The following is a 22632-nucleotide window of genomic DNA, read 5'->3' as shown; positions in this document are numbered from 1 at the left end:
AAAAAGGTATTTTCCTCTTTTGAAATATTTCTGACAATGAGCAGTTTTTGAAAAAGTAAGAAAAAATAAACTAAATGCGACCTGTTCTACTTGATTATTTTAAAGATATATATCCACGGATTTTTTCACAAGTTTTTTGTGGTTTTATACTCAAATAAAATATTTAATAATTAACACATTTGAAAACACATTTGGAAATAAACAGCTGTCAAACAACTGTCAATTTTGACGTTTGACATAACCTTAAACAATATACTCACTTTTGACGTTTAAAGTAACAAATTCATGTATTAATCATTGTTTTGGACTTGAATGAATATCATAATGTGTTGAAACAGATATTTGTTTAGAATTATTAGCCCAACGTTTGCCAAAATATTTAGAAATACATAAACCTGAACCGAACCGACCACTTTGCCTTAAAAATAAAATAAATAATATTTATTTTGTACTTACCAATCATTTTCACAAATACACACACTTCCCCTTTAAATCTATTTAAATTTATGACTTGTACATTTATTATTATTATAAAGAAACAACTTGTTCAACCAAGATCCAGGCAGCACAGACTGTTGATATATTTTGAAAATATTTACATCACAAATTGAACACAGAGCATGAACATATATTTATATAGACTGGTACATAGTTTTTAGTATCAACATTTTAGCAGTATTTAGTTTGTATCAATTACATTAAGTTAATTAGGAAAAACATTTAAATAATTACACAATTATAAAAATATAATAATTAAATAAAACTAATATAAAAAACCTATATAGAAAACTAATTGAATAAAATGTAAAAAATATTTCTAACATCCCTCTCGACATGGATTACTTACATGCAAAAATGTATATGATAGAAAAATAATTTAAATTCGCAACAATAACAACAAACTCACGATTGAATAAATAAAAGTAACATTTTGATACAAGCATATATTTTTTGTCAGTCATATTTTGTATTTCGTATTCGTACATCGTTATATTCGTTCGTTTCACTTAATTTATCAAAACAGAACCAGGCGTAGCTGATGAAAGTACCCAATCACTTATTTACGGAGAGAGTCGTTCGCTGAATACGCGACGCGCCTCGAAGACATTAGCTAGATGTAGGTTTACTCCTGGAATTGTATTTGTTCCGTCTTCATATTTATGCTTATTGCAGACAGAAGATATTGAAATTATTTCAATAAATCGTACAAAAATTTATACAGATAATTTCTTGTGCGGAAACTATCTAGTTAATTTCAAAACTTGGTTTTTTAAGACGTACCTACCCAGATTCAATTCACTTGTTGTTAGATTAGGTTCATGTTAATTTGTTATAAATAAAATATTGTATACACAAACATTTTTTTTTATTTTTTGTCAGTTTGGATATTTTTAGTATTGACATTAATTTACCTTTATCATCTAAATTTTCTGCGGCATATTTTTTAATTTGATTTTTCTATTGTAATTAATCTTTTCTTTCAACCAAATTTGTGAGTATTTGAATATCATGCTTAAAGTTTTTAAAATGTTTTAAATATTATGAAAATAGCAAAACTATTAAGCTTTTATAAATCAAAAAAAAAAAATTATGACTTTATTTTTTACTTTTCTTCAAAACAGTCCAGAATTTCAATGATATTATAAATATTTAATTAAACATGCTTATATTTGAATGTAGATCAATCGAATTAGATTCAATAGTGATTCCTTTTATTTTCATCTTCATGCTTATTGCAGTTAGATTTTATAAGCTTATTTGAATAAATTGAGAAGGTTTTATACAAACATTTTGAAACGAAAACTCTAAGTTAACTATTTTGATAACTCGGTAATTTATAACATGTACGAAAATTTAATTCCCAAAATTATTACTTATTTTTCTCTCTCATGAATTGAATTTGTGTGCATTTGTTATATACAATTATTGTTATGTACAAAAGAATTTAGTAAATTTTGACAACATTTGAATGATAAAATTTTATTTTAATTAACATAATTATCACATAACATCTAAGAAGGTGCTATCTCACGCAGTCAAATAATATATATATATATATATAATATATATATATAATATATATATATATATATATATATATAGCTGAATGTACTGTGTACAGTTTGCTATGAAAAATAAAAAAAAAAAAATAACATGATTAAAAAAATGTATTTAGCCGAAATTTATCTTGCATATTTTGTATTTTTGTTTTAGTATAATATTTAATTTTATACCAAAATTTATTTGAATTTTGAAATTTCAGAATATTTAACCCTTTGCATTCGCAATTTGCAGAATCGATATGTATTTTGCCCACAGAGCAGCGGCATCCGAGTGGAAAGGATAATATTAATAATATAAATAATATTGATAATATTAATATATTGAGTGGTAAGGGTAATATTGTAATCATCAATAACACATCAGGAAAATTATTTTAAAAACGTAGCAAATATTTTAGGTTCTATTTTCACAAAAATATTTGTAAATTCATAGTAAATATTTGGAGCCCTTCATTTTATTCCAAGCAATTTTTTAATTATTGTAGGTTGCTAATTTGATTACTATATCAATATTTTTAATCTAGTAAAATAAATCTTATATTTGAATGTAAACCAAGCAGATTATGTGGAATGTGATGAACGAAGAAACGCCGTCCGTATCTCACGCTAAAATTGATTCGGTTAGAGGCAAAAGCGCCAGAGCGAATCTGCGAATGCTGAAAATGAATCACATTTTATTATATAGAACAGATTCTCCCTCATCGAGGCTTCTTGCTTGACGTACGGATACCCTCTAGGCAAGTCGGAAAATTTATTTACCGAAGAGGACGTAATTTAGGAGAATTTTTTTACTTGGTTTTTCTTTCGTATTAAATCTTCACAGTACCTTTCGATTCTGGCATTTAGGTGATTAATAACGGTCGATATTGATGTAACTAGGAGTAAATTCGTTTCATGTATCTATATACGTTTTCACGGTTTTTATTCCAAAACCAAAATGTTAAATTAAAATTAAAACTTTGCCTAATTAAATTCAACATATATTCGCCTTAATAAAATTTTAGATATAATAGGATAAAAAAACATTCATATAAATTCAGCAAAATTGTTGCTACAGATTTTTTTTATTAAATATTTAACCGATAAAAACTACAGTAAAATAGTATTTCATTTATCCCGCGTTCATACATGGACTATTTTCCCACAAAGAACCCCGTGGAAAATATTCAATATGCAAGCCTATGTGTTTTATTTTTTTAATAAAAATCTCTCATGATCCTCTCGCGTACGAGTCTAGCCATTTTCAAATCCATTTTCCATATGTTGTACGACGATATTTATATGGGAAATCGTATGAATAATAAAATATCTGGGACCTTTTCATACAAAAGGGGCTGAAACCGCATGTTCGACGCAATATGCAAAACTAAAACTTCAACAATCGATTCAAGTGTCTACACACAATACAGTCGTTGAAGGAAATATCTTTTAACAACTTATTGTACAGAATATCTGTTGGAAAGTTTGATGGCACGTAGCGGGTGTATGCTATTGAAAACTTCCTTGCAATGCGCGTCGTGAATTTTTCATATGTCCTGTTCTATGCAAGATAAACCGCACCGGGTCATTTTATCACGTTTTATTTGGATTAGTAGAGAGGAAGCTTGGGTACGATTGATCAGAATGCATTATTTTTATATTTATTAATATGATCTTGGGCATAAAATCATCTTTATATATAACATTTTCGACATATTTTCTTCGATTAGTGATAGGCAACGAATGTTGTATTGGAAAAAGCATAATCACATTTTATATTCACATTTTGTATTAATCTTTAGGTTAAATTATATAAAATCGGTTGCACAGAGCAATATAATAAAAATGGAAGGCAAGTGTTTTGTTGTTTTCAAATTATATATAAATATTCTATATAATTCAATCTTAAAAATAAATAACTCATAATCTCATCTAATATTTTATATACTTAATTACCATTAATATATTATTTATACAAATTTTAAATAAAAAATTAATTTACTATGTATGTAACTTGAATAATTACTAAAATTTCATTTTAATAATAAAATTTAACATCTTAGAATTCTATTTCAGTTATGGTACACATCTACATATATACAGTCGATTAGAATTGCACAAACTATGGCAAGATGTATATAAATAAATCGAAATCTGAGTAATTATATGAGTATTATCTACAAATATCAATATTAATTGATTTCATTAATTGTAATTAATCATGCATTGCAATTTCAAATCAAATTTTTCACACAAATAGATAAAATTCATACATATTGTTTTTGAAAAATAAATAAATAAATAATATACCTTGCAGGAACCTTGATGGACATTTTAATTAGTAAATAATATTCTTTCTAAAATTCCCAAGTATCCATCCATCGTAAGTGTCGCATCGTAGAATTTGGTTCCGAAGCTGGTGGACCGTCCATACCATACGACAGAGGCGAAAAAGCTAAAAATGAGGCAGTCAAGCCCGAAATTATTATACCTAGTATAGCTTGTTTGGTTAACTCCCCGAACTTTTTCTCCACTGAGTCCAAAAAACGCGATAGAAGAATCCCTATTGTAAAAAGTCTAGGTTAAACATAATAATAGATCATAATAATAAACTTTATGTTTATTTAACTATAAAATATTATTTATTTTGCATTGATTAAGAATACCTACCACTCAACATTGAATTGAATATGAGAGCAGGAAAGTAATGATGAAAATATAAAACACGTCCCATCGCCCAGAAAGGTGCATAATGCAAAAACCATCCTAGGAACAGCCAACAGCATGCTTGCAAAGATTTATCAATATCTGTAAACAATTTAATTTATTAAGACTTTATAAAATGTAACATTTACATGGATTGTGGCATTAAGGAATCAAATTTAATTTTAATATCCCGAGGACCATGTGTAATAATCTATATGATTAGTTTTATCATATCAATTTATACCTTCACTCGGGGCGTCTGCATCAGCAAATGCGCGCTGGCGTCGCACTAGCGCGAAGAGTAATAAAAGTAAAAATATCGCCAGAATAACAAGATTTCCCCACCAGATAACTGGGTTTCCAAGAAGATATATCTTCTGTTTTCCACCCGAGAAAAACTGACCCTGGACAAAGATGGAGAAAAAACTTTAGTAGTTAAAACTGTAGTTTTATTCGAAGTTATACTTAACAAATAAATCTTAAAGCACAGTTTTATTAGAAAATATATATATATATATATATATATATATATATATACAATACATTTACTGACTTTTTATATCATAAGCTTACTCGGTAATTTATTGGCCATTGCCAAGGTCTGGACGTGACTTCTCCTTCTTTTGGTTTAAGCCCTGCATTTCCTTGAAACATAACGGCGTGGGATTCCAAAAATCGTTCAATAAAACCAGGTGCATAAACTTGGAAGCTGACACTGGGAACTAAATAACATTATAGTCAAAAAAATAATAATATTAATATAATAATATAACGGTCAATTTAAGTACTGATAATACATGTGTGTACCCAGAAAATCTCAAATACGTTGAGGAATGTTCATTCTTTATTGTAGCTTTAGATATAAAAAATATCATCAATATAATGAGCTTCTAAGATATTCGAGCATTCTTGTCGAAAAGCATGATTTTAAACCAGTTGCTTCAACAAATAGGTGCAATAGAAAAAATATATTTTCAAATTTACAAAATTTCTGTAATATAAAATCAAATTCCAAAATAATCATAAGAACCGTAGAGTAACTAATTAACATAATAGATAGAAAATATTATCTATATCTATATCTAGTGCTGGTTTTAGTTATGCGAATGAGAAAACAATTAAGTGAAGTATATTCATTTTTAATTATAGCTCGGTTTATAAAAAAAATCCTACTAATTTATTACTTCGCGGATTCATATAATGCTTTATAACGCGTTTATAACGCGTTTATGAGATATCTCAAACGTTAGTGGCAAAGCTGCAAATAATTATGTCTTAAAAATTTTAGTAATTATGTCATAAAAACATATAGAAATATTTAAATGAAAATTCCACTAAATGGCATTATTCATAAAGCACTTAATATAATCAACGATAAATATCATCTCACGTCGTTCGAAGAAGTTTTCCTCAACATTCCATACTGCATTTGGATCTCTCAAGTTTGCCGTGCAGCCTACTTCTTGCTGTTCGAAGCCCCACTTTGGGAGTTGCTTCGTAGTTGTTGTCAGAGCACATCCTTGTAGATAATGAACTAGCCGCAATTTTGTAGTAACAGCCCGCAGCACATCGCCTTGTTTGCCGCCGTCTAATATCAGACGCCAAACGTCATTCGCATCCCCTGTGCCGTTCTAGAGATACAAGAAAAATTATTCACTATAGTAATTATCCTCGAATTTTATACGATTACCATGAAAAACTATTTGAAGTAATAACACCTAAAAAACTGAATTGGTTAGAGACAATAATTCACTAGTATTTCATATAATTAAATTTATATATCACATATATCGATCATCGTATAAACCGAACCCACCTAAAACATTTTCCCATATTTACAAAATAATTATAATCAAGATAAATGTTAATTATGAAATAACATTTTAATCGAAGTCAAAACATCAAAGGTTAAAACGTGAAAAGTTATAAATTATAGCACAGCTTGTAATGCCAATAACGAACGACTACCAAATTGTGCATCCGTTGTTTTAATAATCGAAATATCAAATTATACTTCAGCCGAGTGGATATTAAATTTACTAAACTATGTTTCCGGAGATATAATGAATTTATAATTTTACAGATCAAAAACTACTAGCGTTAAATCATTGTTGCACTCTGGTGGGTAATTGATTAGTAATGTATAAAATAATTATATTGAAATGTTACATATAACACATAACATATTATTAAACATATTTGTATATATTTGTTGTGTGAAGTTTGATTTCTGTAATTATCTTATAAATTCTATATTTAAATTCCTCACTAATTCAACACAATATATTTGAAATCTACTACGATACTAACAAATAAAATATATAATAGTAACAAAATGGCTTTGTTTTACAAATATGTGAAAATTTTAAATATTTCGACATGTTATCAAAACATGCAATACTTTTTTGTTTAGAAAATATATTAATGTATAATTCCTACCTCTCCATAGCCAGTCACTTGTCTCAGTTTCTTTGATATAGGGGCTGGTTCTCGATGGCTGTGCAGATTTCTCCTGGTTGCCAAGTGTTCTAAAACAACCAAATCTCCATGACGCAATAATTTTATTTCCTTTTCTGTTTCTACTTCAGTTGATTCCTCATCGTCATTTTCTTTGGATTCAAAATATGTTTTCATCAACCATTTGTTATTATCGTCTTTATGTGTGTATGTCGTTATCTGTAAAAAAATATATACAATAAATATAACTATATAATTAAATGTACAGTTATTATTATTTTATCAACCTGTTGCTGTCTAGCTCCAAGACCTTCTGGATACAAATGTTGATGCGAATGTAAATAACCGCCTCCAGTTCGATGATTCTTCAAAGTGACCACTGCACCAACTGCAACATCGCGAGGCATGACTGCTTCGTGCAAAGAATTTCCTATAAGTTGACTTTGGAAACCAGAACTATAAAATCCATCCCCGTTGCCACTGTTATAAATAAAATCATAATTAATATTTTTAAATATATGAAGAAAACACTATTGGGCATAAAATTAATGAAAGTGGATAGAAAATGGTGAATTGCAATGGTTTCGATATAGAAAGAGTTTGTGAATAGAAGAATTAAGGTACCTGAATTTGGTTTATCAGATACTAATAATTACTAAATACTTAAGTCTATGCTAATAATTAACAATGTTCAACCCTAGAACGGTATCTGCACGTCTCCGAGGCGTACATGCACAGACAAGAATGAATGGTGATGGTACTTCTGTTATGGAAATTTAGTAAAAATAAAAATATTATTTCTTACTAAACCAGAGTTTTATATATTCTGAAATAACCTTTGATGATAATTGACAAAGTATGCAATGACAAATGACGAAAAAAAATCACTTGTTAAGTTGTAAAATGCATTAACTAGAGAGCACGCCTAGAAAGCGTATAGATACCATTACCACACTAAAAAGCACAATACCGTTCTAGGGTTAAGGCGACTGAAATATAAAATAAATAAAAATAAATATTTTACCTTCTATTTAGTACATGCAGATGAATATAGAAAAAAACCACATATAGTAACGCCGGCCACAAAATCAGAGTGAAAAATCTCAACACCAAATGCCTTACAGCTGCTGCCTAATATAAATAAAAACTTAAATTCAACGTATAAAATAAATTACATATTTAGTCTTGAAACTATAACTTACTACTGGTTTGGTAAGATCGCCAAGAATTTCCCATAAATCTCTAACAGTCATTACTCCAACTAGTAATACTATAAATAAACCTACAAATTTGACTGATATTGTTGCGGCAAGTGCAGCGCCCGTCAGTAGCAACCAGCCACCAGCCGGTTCGTGAGCCAGGGCGCGTTTGGAAGATTTTACGGCGCCCATGAACGCGGCAGACATTGCCCCGAATAACAGAGGATCTAGTAAGATGTACTGGGTAAGAGTAATCAGGCCTACGTCTGAAAAGAAATACATAGGCGTAATTTTAGGTCTATAGAGGTCAATTAGGTATATATTAGAAAAAACTTGGGAAAAGGTAATTTAATTTAATAAGGGACACTGGGTACGGTTGAGACACTTTGTATTCAGCCAGTTATCTGAAAGAAGAGTAAATTAAATGATAATTTGAATATTTGTCTACGTGGAAATACTGAAATACTGTGGAATTTGTTAAATACTGTTAAATACGATGGACTAGTAATAAAATCAAATCATACAAGAAAAGGACGAGTGTCACAATCGTCCACACACCAAAGACGGTTTGAACATGTTCAAACAAACATTCTACATCATTCTCTTTTGGACCCTATGTCAAAACGAGTATAGTTTAGCTGTTATGGCGATTGTTACTGCCGTACGCTGGTACAAGTGTAACCATTCTCTCCTAAAAAGTGTTTGAAATTTATTAAGGAACTCTGTTAGAATCTTTAAAACTGTGTTTATGTAGTTTTTGTTACAGAGTTGTATTTGTATTATTGTATACCTAGATAACACTAGCAAAATTTAGTTTACTTTAGAAACAACAGTTACACTATTTTTAATATCGTAGTTCATTAGCTCATATACGCCTTTCTCAAAATCTTCATAAATAAACCTTTTACGAATCCTATTAAAACGCATCCCAGTAATAAACCATATTTCAAAAAAAAACTCAAAATTTTACTTTCGATTTGTTCTCGTTCATAATAATTCGTTTAATCGTTTTACTCGCACAAGCATCAAAAGCCCAAATTATGCAAAAGTTTTATTGTTAAACTATTACTATTTAACTTATTAAACTATCAGAGTATCATAATCCATAAAAACAAGCAATAAAAATATAATAATTTAGAAAAACATTCCTATTGATGACAAAAATCTTAATTCCATAAATGTGGCAATAATAAAAGCAAGCTTCGTTGAAGCCAGCTTTATAAATGTGTTTATAGCACAGAAATATCAATTTAGTTAAAATGTTCTTTACTAGAAGTTTTTATGAATAAAACTATAAAACTACAACTTCTCTGCACTTTCGTAGGAAGGTCTGCCTTTATTCGACTAAGTTTAAGGCAAGCAAGTTGTCGGTTCTGGAAAACAAACAATGGTGTTCAAAACTTTGCAGTCTCCGGAAGTACACACGAATCAAAGTTAGGTGTTGTGGCCTCATTTTGATGCCCACAACTTGACCAACTTCATTAATGTAATTAGTTAATAGAAATATTGAATTTAGGTTAAGCTTATGGATCTAAAGCTTTTCGACCAATTTAGATAAATTATCTGTATGAATAAAAGAGCAAAGAGCAATTTTTTCCGGGAAAACAAACAATGGTGTTCAAAACTTTGCAGTCTCCGGAAGTACACACGAATCAAAGTTAGGTGTTGTGGCCTTATTTTGATGCCCACAGCATGACCAATTTCATTAATGTAATTAGTTAATAGAAATATTGAATTTAGGTTAAGCTTATGGATCTAAAGCTTTTTGACCAATTTAGATAAAATATCTGTATGAATAAAGCAGCAAAATGCAATTTTTGTTAACTCTTGTGAGTCTGCATCGATTCGTCTAACAATAAGTTGAATACAAGCAAGTTGTGTGCCTTTGGTTCGACGAAACAAACAACGGTATACAAAACTTTGCCAAGTCTCAGGAAGTTCACACAAAATCAAAGTTAGTTGTCGTGTCCTTCCGATGGCCACAACATGTCTCATAAAGGCAGGCCAAAGCGAGAACCCGAGAACTATGGTACAAATGAATAGAGACCATGGTAGAGAGCTTGTACATCGGCACAAAGCGCATACGTTCAATTAACTAATTACTAATTGCAATCGCAACGGACTCACCGAACACAATGAGGAGCGCTGACAGGGCGGCCGCTGTCACGGAGTCAGTGAGGTCGTACGCCGTGACATAGGTCATGGGGCCGATCGCGGCACCAACAGCCGTACAGAACTGAAAAAGATATTTTTTAGTTAGTTCATTAGATGGAATTAAACTAGAGCTTTTAATAAAAAATTGTTTTCGGATCCGTATTCATTAAACAGTATGTTGTAGTCGTTCAATTATCTGGTATGATACAATCAGCTTATTGTCATGACAAAAAATATAATAAAATAATTTAATAAAATATCAAGTGCTTCCAATTAATATTAATATTTATAAATCGCTTTAAAATAATATTACACCCTATGAAAAACATTTTAATTCAATATTGATTTTTCTTTCCTAGAAAAATCAAAAACAACACAAATAATGCGAATACGATTATTTACATAAATATATTATTTATATATATATATATATATATATATATATTAATATATATACTAGCATACCCAGCCTCGCGTTGCGACGGCCCTTATTAAAATCCACCTGAATGAAATTTGAATCCAATTAACGAACCTTTTGTTATAAAAAATTCATATCAATCCAAAAATAAATAAAATCCGGATTGAAATTTGAATATGATGAATCAATACTATTGATTAAAGTATTTTTTAAACTCAAATAATAAATAAAATGAAATAATTTAAAATTTGAATAAATGAGTACTTTACAAAATTTATAATGAATAACCAAGTGACTTTTATAAATTTGTTAAATCCTATTTGGTATCACGTCCTATTTACCTTGCTAAAATTTTAACATGTTCTATGAATGCTCTATATAGGTCACATACTATTGGGAACTTGCTATAAGCTCTTAATATTTTCTTTGAGAATTTTTTATAAATTCACGATTAGAGATTTCAATGCATTTTTTTTAAATTTGTGATTACTTACGAATCACTTATAATATAAATTTCCGACTATAAATTGATATTCATACTATCCCTGAAACGAACATGGATAACGTTCTGAGGAATCCGAATGCAAATCCATTAAATGTTTGATTTTTAGCACTTTTATTAATTTTTTATGAACTTTCGTACTGTAAAAAATGGATGATTATTTAGAAAAATTGTAATATTTATACTATGATTTTAGATGTATTTTATCTATTTTGGCAAAGCAATCAATTTTTTTTATATTATTTTCAATTCTTTTTAATTTATTTTGAATTAGCAAATGTCAATAAATATAATTAAAATATTCTTAAAAATCATATTGATTCTAAATAATATGTCATTTTATAAATATTATTTATTACTTTGGTGCTTGATATGAGTATGAATTTGCAATATATTTATTTATATATATATATATATATATATATATTATATCATATTATATTATATAATATAATGGGTAATGGTTAAGCTCACGGTTTCGTGTGAACGGAGTCGTGAGTTCGAACTGCGCTCTGAACAATCTGACATCAGTAGTGATGTCTATTTTCACTAGAAACCATAGATCAAAAATATGTTTCCAATTGGAAATAGCCTATTTCGGACACTGAGGTCTAAAATGGCAATGAAAAATCTCTCACATTATTCTTTCCTGAATCGAGTTAGACTTTAACTCGCCTCACGGACCTGCCCTAAGGCAGTACTACCCATTATTAATTATGGGTAATTAATGTATAATTACATTATACATTGAATGTATAACAAATCAAAAGATTTATAAATAACCTAAAAAATGACTTTCTAAAATCTTACATCAAAATGTAAATTACATTAAGAATGTTAATTATTAATAACATGCCTGTAATATAAAACAAAAAACGTAAGTATTATAGAATAGTTATTAATAAACGCAAAGTTGCGAATGAAGATATAAAATGTGAAAGGTAATTTTCTAAAATGTAAATTGCTGACGTAATCTTAATTAAAAATATTTTCCATAAACCACATCAATCAAATAAAAAATCTATTAAACTTGCCAAGTTGTCGAAAGTGTCAATAGCTGGATATGAAACATAGTTTGCAATATTTTATAGACGATGACTTGTGGTAATTAATTAAAAACTAAAATTTTATAAAATATGAAAAAAGTAAAAAAATAGTATATATCATTATTTAAACATAGCTTATATCCCGGATAACGAATATTAATTAAAAAGCAATTATTCATTTACAAATTACGTAATCAAAAATTAATATCTGAAAATTTATTAATCATACGAATAAAGTCAACATGCAAGCATTATAAAACGCATATTTCAATTAATTTTGCAAATTTGCTAATGCTATTTATTCAACAGCTTTGAAAATTATATCATTATGCTATGACGTCCACCCTTTCATAATTTTTAATTGCCTGATATAATTTTAATCACGGGGATTATTGCAGCGTTTCACATGGGTGCACTTTGTTTAAAAATGTATAATATGAAATGCAATTTAATACGCAATTTCATTTGCTCACAGATCAATATAGAAACATTATACAAAGCGTATATACACGTTAAAATGAATGCTAATAGGTGCTATGGTGTTGACGTAAATAAAATTTATGATATGAAATTCTTTTTAAAGAGAAAAAAAGCTCGCGCAGGATTTACTATGATTCTTATAATTAATGTATAACTATTAAATTTATTTACAAGGCACTTACGATTACATTTCGCCATTCTAATACTTCATACAGTAAAATATAAATAGAATAAATATATTATAGTATTCGCATACAACTTTTATTCTTACCTTACTTAAGAAACCAAGAAAGAATTCTGCTGCTCATAGATTGTGCCATAATTTATACAATATCATAAAAGTTTCCTATATTGACTTTATTATAGCGTATAAGTTGAATTTAATAAAGAATATCTATAAAACTCAAGTATTACTATTACTCGGAACTTTTGATTTATTTTCAATAAAAAGAATTAACTTAGGTTCTATGAATAAAATTATACTATCCGATATAAGCATTCAGTTTATATTAAATAAAATTAATTTCAAATGCACTGAAAATGTCCAAAATTGCAAAAATAGGTATGTATTTAAACTCAATTGAATATATTAAGAAATATTTGTTTACTTCATTAAATTAATTTGGTTAACACATTTTGTATCAGTCATTCTGTTTTAACCCTTTACACTCGCGAATTTCGGAATTTATATGTATTATCCGAGTCGAAAAGGTTAAACATGCTTTTTATTAAGTGTGGACGTAAACTGTAAATAGCTACCAATGAAACTCTACAGAACGTGCATTAGAAGCTTCAGCATAGATTCTGATTAGAATCGCTTAAACACAAGGTGAAAATTTAAACTTTGATAATAAAACCGCTTATCGTAGGCCTGTAATATTTTAGTATATTATTTTAGTCTACAATTTCTATTGCCTTACAATGTTCCATCAAAATCGTCAAAAAAATATTATCCACGTAATGAAGAAACGGCACGGGAGATCATTACTAAAAACTAATCGACGCGATTTCCAACCAATATCTTTCAAATAGAGAATTTTCAAAATCAATTCAAAATTATAGTGTAAATTTTACACTTTCGGCATAGATTCTGATTAGAAATCACTCAAGTTTCTCCTTCGGGAAGAAGGAAAATTACTTGTATTAGTCCAGTCATTTAAGCTTAAATTAGGTATTAATCCGGAATTCGAGATACCCGGCTATAAGTCAGTAAATAAATACTTGTATATTGTCACTAAAAAGTTGTCTCAGAACCTACATATGGTAGGTAAATACTTCTCACTAAAATGTTGTCTCAAAAAGTTGTTTTGAGCCAACCTGACTTATAGCAGGGTATCTCAAATTCCGAGGTGACTGGACTATATTAGCAAAGATTCTCACTAGGGAAATCTTCTTAACGCTAGCTGATAACCATGCTGATTACATTGGATTCTGATTGGTAATAATGTATAACATGAAAAATTATTTATAAAACTAAAAATTAAATAAATCAAAATAATTAAATACATAATTTACTTACAATGCGCATGCCCTCATATCGCGTGCCGTTGTACTTATCTCCCGGCTTCTCGAACGGATATGTACCATCGTATCCAGTGAGAGTGCCCGACAGCGCAATCAGCATCTGAAACATTTTATGCGCGGGACATTCAGCTTAATTGAGCCTCAATAAAACGAAAACTCTGTTCCATATTACGATTTTATTTCACGATATAAATAAGTCTGCCTGATTTGGACTAGCCTCACTTGCAGCAAATAAACTGATTTACGAGGCATGATTCACTACTAAGTACAAATAAAAAGATTTTTTTAAGTCACACATAGTCAAGTCAAGTCAAAAACATATATATTTCAATAAATGTAAGTATGTACATTGCATTTTTTAACATGGTATTTTACCCGTAGGTATAGTATCCATCATCGGATATGATTTTGCAAACAATAATTAATTCTGAATATAAAAATAAGTTCATAATTGTGTGACAAAAAAAGAGGAAAAAAAATTATCCTCCAAAAAAACCACATCGCATTATTTATATTAATACATAATTATACAAAAAAAGCAAAACAAAACTAGTGGGGTGGGTGGCATCTTGCCTTAAGGCAAATTGCTGGAACTTCCCGTACCGTAACGAAATGTTCGAGGAATACTGAATGTTTTCAAATAGATTATTATAAATATTGTAACATTGTCTAATATTTATAAGAATTATATAAACTGAATTGCAAAGTTGAAATTATTTGTTTCAACAAAAAACTAAAAAAAAAAAAAAAAAATGGAGCAAAAATTTTTTTTTCCAAAATCAATTGTTTTGTTAAGACAAGCAGAAAGTTTTTTGAATCATTCAAATCGGACGCTTAGTTCTCTCAAAAACTGCCATTTTTTACATATTTAGCTCCGTATCTTCAAAATGGCTGGGCCTGCCTTTGCCAAAATTTAATAAACACTTCTCCCAATCATTACTAATTGAATGTTTTTTAGATCATTCAAATCGGATACTCCGTTCTCTCAAAAATTCGATTTCTATTTTCCGCACTCTTTGCTCCGTATCTCCGAAACCGCTGGACCTGCCTTTGCCAAAAACTAATCAGCTCTTTTCCCTATCAATAGGAATCGAATGTTTTTTGAACCATTCAAATCGGTTGATCCGTGCGCCCTAAAACGTGACTGGAAATTTGTATCCACACATACATACACACACACACACACATACACACACACACACACACATCCATTTTTTCTGAGGTATGCCAAAATGTTCAGAAACCTTCAAAACGTCGAGAAATGTAAAAATTTTCAATTCCGATTTTCGGCCCATTACAATAACTTACCCTACGGGAAGTTAATAATAGATTTATTCGCACTGAAGGAAGATCTGTGTCGAGCCAAGTATCAAATGTCGCTATGGGCTATGGGTCGATCAGTATATAGTTTGGCATGGCGTGATTGCCATACCAAATTACTAATGGAAGATTACGCATTAAGAATAGCCACAAATACTTTGTACAATAAATTGAATTTAAATTGACATTAATAAGTCTGCCAGATTTTACAAATTATAGGCATCAATTGCGTTTAGTTAGCGAATATGATGATTTACTAGACCATCTTCTTCTATTTAATATAGACAAGGGCGTATTTTACAGAATAGACTAAATTTTTGTAAACCATAATTTATTTTTATTCATTTTTAACGATATAATCAATAAACAAACATATCTAGAAATAAAAATAATTTTATATCTGAAATTATATTAATTTCATTATACATAGTAAATATTAATTTTAGTGATTTTTTTTTAATTTCATTTAATAATAATCTTGCCAAATTTCTGAAGAAAGAAACATCCCATATCTCAGAAACATCGAAATAATTTTAAATGATTTTTTTAAAAAAACGGAAGCTTTTATAGATAGAGAATATTATTAAAATCATAATAATATTCTCTATCTGAAACTATAAATTAGTAAAACTGTATATACGATATTCAAATATTTTTTTATGTTTACTGTTAAAACTCTATACAAAATTATTACTATAAGTATACTTATTGATTTTGCATTAAAGTTTACTGTGAGAAAATTTGCATATGTACCTACGATTCATACGTTAGAGCTATTTTGTTAGCAACGTTAAAGGTCATGAAAAAAATGCATATACAAAGTGAGAAATACATAGCATAATCAATTAAAAGAGTTAAATTATATAAATAAGTACACAGTAGTGTTTAGGAATATACATCATTTAATTTATTGTATCATAAGTTCTCGCAATTAGTTAACACTATTGTAAATCATATTTGTTTAATTTTCACATATGTGCTGAATTATGGTAATTATTGTATGTAATCTTAATAAAATTGTGTATTTTTATTTACTTGATATTATTTTTCTCGAAGTTTACATTTGAAAAGGTAGATGTATAATTTGGAATCATATAGCATTGCCATTTTGTCGTTTTGTATTTTAGATATATTTGTGAAATTATATTTACCTTTCCCAGCGGTGGATGAACATCAAAGAAGAAAGTTCTATTGATGTACCAACTCGCCATCTTTCCGAAGTGAGTCTCGTCCCAGCTATACACAGAAAAATAATTTCGTTTATATTTCTTCTCGTATAATAATAAAGTTTCATACAATAATAAATAATGTGATGATATAAAGAAGAAAAATATGCCTTTAAAATATAAGCAAATACAATATAGAATACACATATTAGTAAGATGAGATAATATGCGAATGGAATGAATAAATTTATTATATATATATATATATATATATATATGTGTGTGTGTGTGTGTGTGTGTGTGTGGGTGCGTGTGTATATGTATCGAATTTTATATAAAAATATAAAATTCGATATTTATAAATATAAATGATCAAATATGATTAAGAACGACAAATTAATGAGTTTACATTTATTATTTTAATATACGTAATACCAATAAACCTAATATATTATAAACACATTAATCGTTTGCTTATCAATAACTTTATACACAATTGGCTTATGAAAATAGCTAATATGATATAGAAATGTCCTTAATTTGTCGCCTCGATCAGAAAGGTATTGAGTAATATCATAAAACAATTACTAAATATCTTCGAAATATAGAGAGATCGTAATTCATACAAAAAGCATTGAATAAATCCACTTTTTTAAATAAAGTTAGCTGGTTCCGTCTCACTATTGTTATAGAGTTCGATTTTAAAATAATATTTTATTTATATTCTATTTGAAAAGCAATTACAACTCCATGTTCTAAAAGCTGTTGTCTTCATGTACAGCTTAACCTAGATATTGTTCGCAAGAGGGTAACCCATTGGTCAACCACTCTTATTTTTGTGTTAATTATATATATTAGATATGTATATCTAATAGATTTGGCATATGTATTTTTATATGCAATAATATCCACGAAAGGCGATTATCAGGTGAGATTATATTTGTGATCTCTAACCTTATGTAAAAATCAGGAATAATGCTGCTTCATGTCGGACTTAGACGAAGCTAAGATCGAGACATAATAATTTGAAAAATGAACAAGAACAGTTTCATTCTGAAATTTGTGCTTCGTTTTAAAAATATTTATAGTTAAATAAACAAACGTAAATGTCTAATCCAAAATAGACTTATTCCACTTTCAAATAAACCAGTCCAATGGTAACTGTTCTTTATTTTACGTAGAATACGCATAAATTATAATTTTGATTAGAATTATATTTTGTCTGAGAAATATAAGAATACAATTGTAAAAGCATTGTAAGTATGTTTATATAAAAACTTTATTTCAAAGTTGCATTTCATCCAATATCTCAATGATTTTCCAGGAGCAAGAATTTGTTCCTCTTTTATACTCGCACATGTAGTGTATTTGTCTTGTTTTTTCCCCCTGGTTTGCTCAGTGCATTTGCAAGAATGGTTGTTACAAATACGAATCACGTAGTTTTCGACTGTAAACGGCCACGAGTCTGCCTGCGCTTTTAAGTTTGAAGAATGATTTACATATCCCGACCGAAAACTTTGGCTCTGCTCCGCGCCGGGCGTCAGCGCGTGAGCAATCTAGCGTCGCGATACGCCCCGTGCGTTGCCACTTTCGCGAATACGGAAGCAAATTACAAGCTAGTTTAAACAATTTCACTTAAATCTTGAATTTAATTTAAGACGACGTTAGGCGTTAAATTAAACTTTTGGAATATAAATACATGCGTCAAACTTTGTATCTGTTCTCCACATTTTAGTATTTGCTTTAATTTTATTCACCCAATAGTATGTTGAAAAACAATATTATTCTTAATTTTATTATTAAAGCATGTTTATATTCATTGCTATCATTACCATTATAGGGTAGGGCAGGGCTAGTTGAGCAAATTTTCACTTAAACGGCTCACTGTATCCCATAATTGGAGCAAGTTGAGCACTAAGAAAGTACAATGAAATCATAGGTTCAATGTCGATTAGTGATGAAATAAAATAAGTTTTTAATAACCAGTTCTATATTTATAGTCTTTATTGACAGAGAAAACAAAACTTATAGTAATTTGCTTTGAATAATTAACGAAAAGTAGAATCAACAAAACAATATCGTATCTTAGGAATTGGAAAACCATTATATTCAGTATTTTTGTTTAAAATCATTATTTCTTTATATTATTACTCACATAGACTTAGCTTAAATCTTAAAAATAATAATTAATTTCTGGAAGTTAATGGTAATTGTTTTAGTGACAGAACAAGTTTAGCAATTATGCTCAACTAACCCCAACTCGGAATATCAAAATAAAAGTGAGTTTATAAAAAAACCGTGAGAATTATACCCAAAATCTCTGTACATATTAACAGTACTATAATTATATGGAAGAATAACATTTACCTGATTAAAAATAAATAACATTTGACTAAACTAGACGAAAACTCGCGATGAATGACTTTTTTACTTTTAGGTCTCAAAATAAACCAAACGCCCGTGAGCCTCACTCATTTGTCCAGCGGCCACTAGCGATCGCGGGATGTTTATTTCTCCCAAACCTCTATCTTTCCGCCATATAATGCCTAAACGGACGGTGAATAGTTTTCGAGATATTTCGATTGCTCAACTTGCCCCTATGCTCAATTAGCCCCGCTCTGCCCTACTAGTATGTATATTATATTATTATAATATAAATTATTTAATTTAAATAATATAAATAATAATAATTAATATAATATTCAATAAAGAGGCTTAAAGGGGTAAGGGGTAGGCTTTAAAAAAAATCAGTTAATATCTTGTGGGAAAGTGAAAGGTCTAATAAGATATCACGTCTATTTCAATTTTTTAAAAATCCTAAATTTAAAAAATCATGATTTATTCTAGGTACTAAAAATACGCATGATGTTTGGTGAGGGAGGAAAGTAATTTTAAATACCACCATGTATCACCAAGGGGATTTGGTCGGTCCCAAAATCCTTAGAAATCGATTACGTGATTAACGGACGCCCCCTAATATTTAATACGATGTTTAAATCAAGTCAATTAATGATTCATAATGATAAATACTTGATGATTATCTTCACAATTCCATAAAATCATATTCTGTGGTTTGTTATTTATATAAACGCGAATAGTTTCATTCAAAGGGCAAATGTCAGACTACTATCATCATCTGTAATTATATTATTACATATGCAAATAAAGTCGAGTCTAGACTGTTGTTCATTTATAATATTATTAAGGAGTTTAAAACTTATAGTAAAAACCAATGCGTCTACAGTAAAATTGAAGTATAACCCATATTAAAGAAATATCTTAACTAATGAGCAATTATTAATTAAACAAGCAAATATAAACACACTTGAATATTGCCAGAGTTTTGAAATTTAAAATATAAATTTTTAAAATAATGTATAGCAATATTAACATAAAGCCCTTAATTAAAGAAACGATTCAATTAATAAGCAATTGAACGACGAAAAAACCAGTCGAATAATTTAAAATCCTTTGTTAGATTTTATTAATGGTGTTTAATTTGAAATTTTATGAGATAGAATGTGGTTAAACATTGTAAATATATATTTATAAATTATTTCTTGGTAATATTTGAAGCAAATAGTTCTTAATTCCTTACCAGACATGATCAGGTTCGGTGACTTTATAAAATCTTGTGCAAAACGTTAACAAGGTTATAACACCAAACGCGTACCACCAGTTTCTGGAATACATATTGAGAATAATTGAACCCACATAATAACACTAAATATTATTACCGATTGAACAAGCAATGATTTTTAATAAATTTTGAAAAAAACTTGAACTTACGCATTTTGCGCATGCGTCTTTTTCTTAACAATTTGCACAAAGTTTAAATCTGTTTTTAATTTAGCAATACCGGTCACACTGTTAATACACATGATATAATTTTATGATAAATGACATTCATAATCAATTTGATAGTAATGAATTTTATATTTTCAATTTCACAAGAGTTCTGTCAAGTAACTGTTGTTTTACACGTATATTGTCTGCGTTCCCCCATACTCGCATTCCTCGTGTCTGCATTCACCTGAAATCAAACAGGTAGCTATGTTGCCAAGGAAGCGGTAAAGGATTATAAAATACAAAAGCTTCATACCTTCTGAGGTGATTTTGATTTAAATATATAAAATTATCAATTTGTATACTTATGAATAAATATTTTTGCGTTCAATTCGCATAAGCAGCATTCAAAGAAATACAACGTGACAACGCGGCTAACGGTGCTTTTTCTTTCAATAGAAATGTTTGAGCACAAAGCATGGCGTCACCTGTACAAAATCTTCTGAAGATTGGGTTCTTATATTTGATTCAAGAAATAATTTATAACATTTAAATAAAAATTGATATAAAAATTAGGCACATTCAAATTTTGTTTAATAGCAACCATGCCTTGATCACCATAGATAAAATTTATATAAATGATTAAAACAAATATAAAACATCAAATTTAATGATGATTTGCTTAATTATATAAAAAATAATATAATTACATCATTGCTAATAAAAATAACATAATTACATATAATTATAACTGCAATTAATTATTATTATAATAACAACTAACTAACAATAAAACCCAAAATCAACTAATTTATAGTTAAAATATTTGTGTAGGTACTTTCATAGATGAATAAGCATAACTTTTATAATATTTTTGATATTAGTTACATTGTTATTATAATTCGGTATCGCGTTGTATATAATGCACCTTATTTTTATAAACATTAACATTTTATATTATAAAAATAAATGAGTGTATTTCTAGTAAAAAAATAAAAAATATAGACAGATTCAAGTACAAAATGATAAAATTGGGGATTTAGAAAAATAACGACTATTTTTAGTTTCAATCAAGTCTATATTTTACCTCCTTGAAATTAAATCACTGAAAATTGTGAGGAAAAGGTATTAAACCTATTTGGAATTACAAGTGTTTTGAATAATAAATATAGTTATAAAAAAAAATCAATCAATTATAATAAAATTCAAGTTATTATGTATGAGTATGTAGAGATCTGAAAGTAAAATATAAGTCTTAGAGAATTGAGAAAAAAATGAGAAAAAAAATATAAACGTTTTCTTATTTAATCACAGCATATTTGCGAATATTGTTAAATATTATCTTACCATATAAAGTTCTAAATAAATTCAAAGGGCACTGCGAATTTCTATATCTAAAACACCAACCCTTAAATAGTAGCGCAGTCTGCCAGTACATTTTCCAACATATTCTCTTGTTTTGTACTGTCAATTGTGACATTGTATGAATCTCGGGAAATGTTTTATCAATAATAAATAAAGAAATTCAAGATAAATTAATTAAATATAAATGATTGCGCTTAGAGCACATAATGAACGATGAAGATGAATCACATTACCAACATGATGAAGGTGATAACGGTAAAATATTGTACAAATAATGAAATAATATATTGTTTATATCTTTGTAACTTAAAATTTGTTTTTAACAACTATTCTCATCAATTGTTGCAGAATATGGAGACGAACAAGAAGAATTGGGAGGTAAATTATTTATAATCACTAAATTTATATTAATGGTGTCACTTTTTAAAGTATTTCATTCAAATTTTTAATTTGGAATGCATTGATTA

At 28.5% G+C, this 22632-nt stretch overlaps 1 protein-coding gene across 1 annotated transcript; it reads right to left on the bottom strand.

Annotated features, from left to right (window-relative positions):
• Positions 1-4399: 4399 nt before the first annotated feature.
• Positions 4400-17084, bottom strand: LOC113363181 (protein O-mannosyl-transferase 2-like). Its single transcript, XM_026605661.1, is given in 12 exon segments — positions 4400-4605; positions 4713-4875; positions 5018-5152; positions 5322-5470; positions 6139-6379; positions 7188-7424; positions 7493-7685; positions 8230-8336; positions 8408-8670; positions 10532-10640; positions 14524-14628; positions 17000-17084. Coding segments are annotated over 12 exon segments (1968 nt in total). The 5' UTR covers positions 17060-17084.
• Positions 17085-22632: the final 5548 nt, after the last annotated feature.

This window comes from Ctenocephalides felis, unplaced genomic scaffold, assembly GCF_003426905.1.
Source record: "Ctenocephalides felis isolate EL2017-DRISC unplaced genomic scaffold, ASM342690v1 CF-g0.4_SCAFFOLD_00845, whole genome shotgun sequence".
Taxonomy (NCBI): domain Eukaryota; kingdom Metazoa; phylum Arthropoda; class Insecta; order Siphonaptera; family Pulicidae; genus Ctenocephalides; species Ctenocephalides felis.
This window is presented reverse-complemented; position numbering and strand designations above follow the sequence as displayed.